This window comes from Oryctolagus cuniculus, chromosome 19, assembly GCF_051225735.1.
Source record: "Oryctolagus cuniculus isolate XC-2025 breed Fujian yellow rabbit chromosome 19, ASM5122573v1, whole genome shotgun sequence".
In the NCBI taxonomy this organism is placed as follows: Eukaryota; Metazoa; Chordata; class Mammalia; order Lagomorpha; family Leporidae; genus Oryctolagus; species Oryctolagus cuniculus.
The window spans coordinates 4312550-4320391 of NC_142885.1; the positions used below are offsets into that span (position 1 = coordinate 4312550).

Genomic DNA, 7842 nt, shown 5'->3' on the forward strand with positions numbered 1-7842 from the left:
AAAGGCGCTGTCTCGCTGCAGCCTGGTGTGCGCACCTGCGGCACAGGTGGCCAAAGTTCCCCACAGCCACGACGGCTGCCCGGAGCCCAGCGCGGGCGACCCAGACGCTTCCCAGGGGAGGCTGGGCTCGGCGAAGCAGGGGCCTCCCCAGCCCTCAGCCTGGGGTCCAGGACCCCAGGGCCCAGCCCCCCGGGCGCGCTCCTCCGCGCGCCAGGTGCCCAGGTGCGCCTCGGCGGCACGGGCCTGCCCGGGTTTCACAGCCCAGGCTACCGGCGCTGGCCCGCCCCAAAGCCCCACGCCCCACGCCCCTCAGCGGCCCACCCCAGCAGGAGGGGTGTGCACGTGCGAGAGGGGGCGGGGCCCGGCGCCCGCCGGCCGTTCCCAGCCCCCCGCCGCGGCCCCACGTGGGTGCTGCCCGGCCGCCGGGCGCCGCGCGCGAGGCTCCACCCCCACGCCCCAGAGCCAATGAGCGCGCGGGGGCGGGCCGGGGGCGGGGCTGGCGGGGCGCTTTAAGGGCGGCGCGCGCGGGCGGTGCCCTGCTGGACGGCGCTTCGGGAGCCGGAGCGGGATCCGGGCGCGGGCCGCGGGGCGCGGGCGTGCGGGCGCACGGGCAGGCGCGGCGCGCGGCCGCCCCCTCAACCATGCTCAAGCGCTGCGGCCGGCGCCTGCTGCTGGCGCTGGCCGGCGCGCTGCTCGCCTGCCTGCTGGTGCTCACGGCTGACCCGCCGCCGCCCCCGGTGCGGGCCGAGCGGGGCAGGCGCGCGCTGCGCAGCCTGGCGAGCCCCGCGGGGGCGGCCCCGGCGGCGGCGGCGGCTGCGGAGCCTCCGGGCGCGCTGGCCCGCGAGGTGCACAGTCTGTCCGCGTACTTCAGCCTGCTGGCCCGCGCGCGCAGGGACGCGGCACCCCCGCCCGGGCGCGCCCCTCGCCGGGTGGACGGCGCCCCGCGCGCCCCCGCCGAGCCGCTGGCGCCCCGCGACGTCTTCATAGCTGTGAAGACTACCAGAAAATTCCACCGCGCGCGCCTCGACCTGCTGCTCGAGACTTGGATCTCGCGCCACAAGGAGTCGGTGAGCCCTGGGGCTGCGGTGGCGTGGGCTGAGGGCGCCCGTCGGGCCCTGCTGCAGGCGGCTCGGCGCTGTCCCGCCCCTGGGGCCGTCTGGTGGGGCGGCGACTGCCCACCCTGCGGTTGTCGGGCGGCCTGGGGGGCCCGGGTGCAGGCTCTGGCCGAAGCCGGGTCTCCAGCGCTTGGGGCCGGCGCCCTGGGCTGCGGCGTGTCCCACAGGGCTGACTGCTTCCCGAGGCGCTGCGGTCTCCAGATCTCCCCAGGCAGGCTCTGCCCATGTCCCCGGAGGGCACCCGCGCTGGGCTGCGAGCCCTCCCTGGCTTTCCCTAGAGGGGAAGTGAGGGGTCGGGCCCCTTCCTCCTCCTGCTGTGCTGTGGTGGGCGCAGGCCGTTGCTGGCTGCTCGGTGCTGGACACGCGTTTGGAAAGAAAGAGACGGCTCGGCTTGTGGGTCTGTGTGGAGACCCGTCGCCACTGCGCTGCGGCCCCCAGGCTGGGGGTCCCGCCGAGACCCTCCCTCTCTGGGTCTCCCCCCAAGGCTACGGCAGGACCTTGGTTTGGGGCGGGTGGGCCAGTCCAGGCGCATCTCCCCTGGCGTGGTGGGGGGGCACCCCACGCCTCTTCATTTCTGTTCTGACCCCAGGGCCCCAGGACCCCTGGCGTGGCTGAGGGACTTGGGGTGGGATCGGGGAGTGCAGGGAGGGGGCCCTGGGCGGCCCACAGCAGCCCCTTGGGAACGCAGCGTCCCTTTCTCAGGGGCTCAGCGGGCTGGCAGGCGGGGGCCGCGGGGGCGCGGGTTTTGTTTGGCGGCCGGGCCGTTAGGATTCCCAGCGCCTGGCGGCTCTCACGCCGGCCCTTGGCCAAGGTAACAAAGCCCCTTTCTCCAGCCCAGAAAGGCGTGGGCCTCTGTGTGCCGCTTGGCGTCCATGGGAACGCCGCGGCCCGCTGGCCACTCAGGTTGCCTGGCGATGAGGGCCAGCCCCCCCATGTCCCTGAGTGACAGCCCTGGGGGCACTGGCCCTCCCGCTGCGCGGCCGCTCTCATCCAGGCACTGCCAGGCCTTCGCAGAGGGGCTGCGGTTCACCCAGCTGGGCTGCATGGGCTCCACCAAGTCCCGGGGACCCTCGTGGTCCTCACGTCTGGAGTGGAGGGAGTGTCGCCCTCCCGGCCAGTGGGTGCTGACGGGCACACGCTGCCCAGGAGGGGCTGTCTTACCCCCGACTGGAACTCACAGAGGACCCATCCTCCTGGCCCTGTGCGGGGGGTCTCAGTCCAGTCTGAGGGGGGAGGCACGAGGAGGTCAGGATTGTCTTGTGGCTGGGGGGGGGGACTTCCTGGAGGAAGCGCCGTTTGAACTAGACTGAGCGTGAAAAATTGCCCGTCCAGGGCCGCCCAGGCCTCCTCAGCACAAGCGTGAGGTTGTGCAAGAAACTTGCAGAGGTGGGGGCGGGGTGGCCTGGGCAGCAGGGGCCACACGGGGACGGGCCCTGCAGTCCAGGATGGAGAGCTGGCCTCTGGCCCACCCCACCCTGCTCCCTCCCCCGCGGCGGGCCAGCCCGCAGAGGCTGCCACCTCAGCGGCCACAATTGCTGGGGGAGAACTGGGCATCCTGTGTTTCTTTGAACCGTGGCTCCAGGAACAATGCCGCTTCCTGTGGGTGTCCCCCGGCCCCCGCCTCCTGCCCTGGTCTTCCTCCTTTGGGGAAGTCTGGGTCCAGCACCCCCTCCGCCCCACGGGACCCCTGTGGGCTGGGGCTTGCACCGCTCCGGGCCTGGACCTTCTGGGAACCCATCTCCGGTGTGCCGCTGCCCACACGGGTGGTTCTGCTGCACCCATTTCACAGAGGAGGAAGCTGAGGCCCAGAACGGCGGGCAGCCCCCTCCGCGGGCTCCTGCGGCTCCATGGTGGGGCGGCTGGAGGCTGGGTGCCCCACACCCTGCAGCCCCGCCCGCCCGCTGAACAAAGGTGACTTTAATCTCTGTAGCCCTGGGCTGGGTTTTTAGGGCACCACCAAAGCGCGGGAGCAGGCCCAGCTCATTAAGAAAGCGTTTTCCTTTGAATGCCGCGCGCGCGAGGAGCCCTCGCCTCCCACGGCATTCCTGGGCCGAGATGCCGGGCGGGCGCGCTGGCAAGTCTGTGCGTGCGGCCCGCCTGAGGTGGCCCCGGGCTCAGAGCCCCTCATCCACACCTCGTGGCCTCCTCTGGGCTGGCGGGGTGGGGGCTGCCCAGGTGAGGCTGCATCCCCCCTAGCCCGGGGTGGGCCTGTGCTCCAGGCCTGAACACCCTGGGGCCTCTGCTGGGACCCGTTCGTACGGTGGGGGAGGGGGTGGGTTGAGGCCTGATGGCGCGAGCTGGGGCCAGGGAGGGGGGTCCTGCCTGCTGCTCTGGCTCTGAGCATCCCCCACCCGCCCCAGGCTCTGTGTTTGCCCTGCCGGGGCGCGGCGGGCGGCACGCGCTGGGCGGGCCGGGCAGAGGAGGGAACATTCCTCTCCGTGTGCCGACGGGCCCAGGCGGGCGCTGGCAGCTCTGGGCCCCGCCCCGGCGGCCCCCTCCTCTTCTGCAGAACAATCCCGGCAGGGCGGGTGGTGGCCCGATGCCGGCCCAGGTGGAGCCTGGCTGTGGCCTTGGGCTAGGCTTTGTGGGAGCACGTGGGCTTCCTGTCGGAGCTGCTGGGCCGCAGGGTGCCGGGCGTGGGCTGGGGACACTTGTGGCTTCCCGCCACCAGCCGTCGGTGACATAGCCGCTGGCTCACGGGGTCTCTGGCTTCCAGGCCCAGCCTGGAGGCCTGCAGTGCGGGTGGCCACTCCCCTGCCCGGGGCACCTCTCCCGGTTAACCAAGCCAGCTGTATGGTAATGGGCAGTGGCCACTCCCGCTTAACTCGGCCGAGTTAAGGCCGCCGGGCACCCCTCGCCGTGCGGCGCTGGCCGAGGCGGGCGACAATGCCTGTTGTGATTCTTCCTCCCTCCGGGTCTTTGTCCCGGGCTTGGCGGCGGCCCAGCTGGAGCCTTTGTCCCCTGCCCGGCTTCCCAAAGCCACCGCCTCTGCCTGCCCCCGCCCCCTGGGAGCGGGCAGTAAGGGTGTGTGCGCCAGGTGCACGGGGAGCCGGTTACCTGGCGGGTGGGCGGGGCGGCCCACCTGGCTCGTGCCTCACAGCCCGGGGCCCGGGTGAGCCGGAGGCCACCGCCCGGCGGCCCCCATCCGGAGCCTTGAGTTCAACGCCCCGTCTTCCTTCCAGGCCTTCATATTCACCGACGGGGAGGACGAAGTCCTGGCCAGGCACACGGGTGAGCCGGGGGTGAGCCCGGGACCGGGAGTGAGGGCGGGCTGAGCCCCGCGCACCCCTCCCAACCCGGGGCAGAGCCCTGGGGGGGGCCTGTTTGCTCAGGGCCCCGCCCCGCCACTCGGGGCCCTCCGTTCTCATGCAAATGAGGCCCTTTCAGCCCCCAGGGCCCTTTGAGCCAGCGAGCAGCAACAGGTGGCCAGTGCTGGGAAAACGCTGGCTGAATGGGCAGGGGCGGGCCGCAGCGGCTGGACTGGGCGGGGAGGAGCCCCGCAGCAGGCTGGGGGGAGGCCCCGAAGGGTCCCCCAGGTTAGGCCCCTCTGCGAGCCGCCCCGTCCACTTACGGCCCCTCTTCCGCACACAGGCAACGTGATCAACACCAACTGCTCGGCCGCCCACAGCCGCCAGGCTCTGTCCTGCAAGATGGCCGTGGAGTACGACCACTTCATCGCGTCCGGCCGGAAGTGAGTTGCGGCCGCGCCGTGCCAGGAGCGCCCCCCCCCCCCGCCCCAGGCCTGCTCTCGCTGACCGTCCTGCCCTGTCCCCAGGTGGTTCTGTCATGTCGATGATGACAACTACGTGAACCTTCGGGCCCTGCTGCGGCTGCTGGCCAGCTACCCGCACACGCAGGACGTGTACATCGGCAAGCCCAGCCTGGACCGGCCCATCCAGGCCACCGAGCGCATAAGCGAGGAGCAGGTGGTGAGTGTCCCGCGTGTGCGGGGGCCCTGGGTGCAGCCTGGGCGGCAGTCAGGCCTCACCACTTCCTCTCCTCCCCCAGCGCCCTGTCCACTTCTGGTTCGCCACCGGCGGAGCTGGCTTCTGCATCAGCCGTGGGCTGGCCCTGAAGATGAGCCCCTGGGCCAGGTGAGTGCCCTGTGCAGCTGAGGCCTCCGCCCCTGTCCCACCCCCGAGGCCCTGCTGCTGAGAGCTCACGCTGGGGTGCTCAGGACCCCACCAGTCCCCACGCAGAAGGTGATGGGGAGGAGGCAGCCGCAGGCACCTGGGCCCCGTGGCTGGGGACACAGAGCGAGGTGCACCCTGCTCCCAGGGCACGGCCCCTCCTGTCTGAGCCCAGCCTCTTGGGGCAGGGCAGGCTGTCTGCTGGGGGGGGGGCCTGCCCCTCTCAGTCCCACATCCCCCTCCCTCCGCAGCGGGGGCCACTTCATGCACACAGCGGAGCGGATCCGGCTGCCCGACGACTGCACCATCGGCTACATCGTGGAGGCCCTGCTGGGCGTGCCCCTCACCCGCAGCCGCCTCTTCCACTCCCACCTGGAGAACCTGCAGCAGGTGCCTGCCTTGGAGCTGCACGAGCAGGTGTGCGGCCCCGGGCCGGCCGGGCCTAGCTGGGTGGGCGGGGCCGAGTTTTACGTGGAGCAGAGTTGTGGCAACACTGCCCCGACCTCCACGCCCTGGCTGTGCAGGCTGGGCTCCCCCCCACCCCCCCCCCGGCCCTTCTCGGCATCACTCCGGCTCCCCCCGCAGGTGACCTTGAGCTACGGCATGTTTGAGAACAAGCGGAACGCCGTGCCGGTGAAGGGGCCTTTCTCCGTGGAGGCCGACCCATCCAGGTGAGGGCACGGCCGGGGCCCGCGGGTCCTGGGGCAGCTGGCTGCGTGCTGGGCTGGGGTGGGCAGCCCTGCTCCGCCCAGACCAGCCCGCGCTCTGTCCCCGCAGGTTCCGCTCCATCCACTGCCACCTGTACCCGGACACGCCCTGGTGTCCCCCCGCCGCCGTGTTCTAGCCCGTCCCCAGGCGCCCCTGTGGTGGCCGTGCCTGTGGGAGCTGTGCGCCTGCCCGTGTGCAGACTGCTGGGCAGCTCTGCGCCGTGAGGAGCCGCTGAAGGCGCCGTGGTCCGCGTCCAGCCCTGCGTGGCAGAGAAGGGAGGGGAGGGGAGGTGTGCGTGCCGGGGCGCACCACGGACCTGGCCCGGTCGGATCTCAGGGCGCCCGTGCGGGAGGTGTGGTGCAGTGCCTGCAGCACCCCACAGCCCTGAGCCATGATTAGTGCAGGCGATGCTGGTTCGAGGGTGAGGGGCCACGGCCCCTGTCCTGGGCACCGTGGGCCCCTCAGCGGCTGCCGTCCAGAGGTAGGGGCTAGCTCCCTGCCGGCGCCCCTGGGCGGGGTCTGCCCAGCCCCTCGAGGTCCCCTTTGTCTCCCCCTGAGTGTGTGGGGGGGTCAGAGCTGAGAATTTGCTCTCCGAGGCGAGAGTGTCGCCCACAGTGGGCGTATCTGTACATATGGTCGCAGTATTTTTTACTGCGCTGGGTTTGGAAAATGGGGGGAGAAAGGTGGGTGTGGGGGGGGCTTGTTCTTTGGGGGGTGGGTCTTATTTTGTCTTTTCTGTGGATCAGAAAAAGCAGAAGCCAAACTCGGGGTTCCTGTCGTTTCCGCAGCGGCCGTGGGACAAGAAGGCTGCCCCCTCCCCACCGTGTGATGGTCCCAGCATCTGGGACCTGGTGGCCGCCCCTCCTGCCAGCGCAGCTGGGCTCACCTGTCCTGGGGGCGGGCTGGTATTCTCTCTCTCTCTCTCCCTCTCTCTCTCTCTCTCTCCCCCTCCCTCTCTCCCTCTCTCTCTCTCCCTTTTCTCCCTCTCCTCCCTCTCTCTCTCTGCCTCTCTGCAAAGACGTAGCCAGGAAAGCAGACGCCAGGGGAATCGCGCTCAGGGAATGGAAGTGTTGTTGCTATGGTGACGTCATTTGCTGTGAATAAAGGTGCTGTGTGCCGCGTGCCCGCTTCCTGGTCTCGGCTGCAGGTGGGGCCTGGCTGGGGGGCGCCGCGCCCAGCCCAGGGTCCCCGTGAGGAGCCATCCAGTGTCATCCCTGTCCCCAGCCCAGAGTCCATATCCCTATCCCGCTCTGCAGATGGAGAGAGTGAGGCTCCGCGGAGGCCAGTGCCCCACCTCCTGTTTGTGACTCCGTCTGGGGACAGGTGCTGCCCCGCCCCCACCTCCCCAGTCCCGGAGCGGAGGACGGGATTCCGTTCCTTCCTCCTGGAGCCTTTGAGGCTGTGCTAGGCCATGCAGGGTGAGGCTCAGGCCCTGGGCCCCCGCGGGGAATTCCCTCCTGCGGCTCCGCTTCCTCTGCCCAGCTGCCGTGCCCACAGGCCCCCACCCGAGACTGCCCAGCTGCCGTGCCCACAGGCCGCCACCTGGGGTGCCCTCTCCCTCTGCCCGCCAGCACACACAGCACCTGGAGAAGCACCACCTCTCCGAGGTGCCCGGCCCGCTCCCTGCCCGCCGGCTCAGCGGCACAGCCGGGGGAGGCCTCCGCCCTCACCACCTTGCTGGTGGCTGCCTGGCCTCGGGGGCAGCTGGCCTGGTCAGCAGAGGCGGCGTCCGAAGCCTGGAGCGTGGGCAGTGATGGACAGCAGGGAAGGCCCCACTGGCACATGGCCCCTGCCCCCTGCCACTGGGTGGGGCCGCTGGCCCCGATGCTGGCCCCAGGTCCATCTCTGGACCAGGAAGTTGACGCTGCGGCGAGGGTGTGGGGGAGTTC

The 7842-nt window shown here is 71.3% G+C and overlaps 1 protein-coding gene across 1 annotated transcript; it reads left to right on the forward strand.

Annotated features, from left to right (window-relative positions):
- Window positions 1–527: 527 nt before the first annotated feature.
- Window positions 528–7074, forward strand: LFNG (LFNG O-fucosylpeptide 3-beta-N-acetylglucosaminyltransferase). The gene is made up of 8 exons (XM_002724021.6): window positions 528–1067; window positions 4298–4346; window positions 4707–4806; window positions 4891–5044; window positions 5124–5209; window positions 5497–5662; window positions 5831–5916; window positions 6023–7074. Exons 1-8 carry the CDS (start codon window positions 642–644, stop codon window positions 6087–6089), a joined length of 1134 nt encoding a protein of 377 aa, XP_002724067.6. The 5' UTR covers window positions 528–641; the 3' UTR covers window positions 6090–7074.
- The last annotated feature ends 768 nt before the right edge of the window (window positions 7075–7842 follow it).

Bases quoted from the DNA above. Each gene is read 5' to 3' on its own strand.
- LFNG (XM_002724021.6), top strand. From the start codon at position 642: ATGCTCAAGCGCTGCGGCCGGCGCCTGCTGCTGGCGCTGGCCGGCGCG. The intron at 4,347-4,706 runs GTGAGCCGGGGG...TTCCGCACACAG, and splicing joins AGTCCTGGCCAGGCACACGG to GCAACGTGATCAACACCAAC. The intron at 5,917-6,022 runs GTGAGGGCACGG...CTGTCCCCGCAG, and splicing joins GTGGAGGCCGACCCATCCAG to GTTCCGCTCCATCCACTGCC.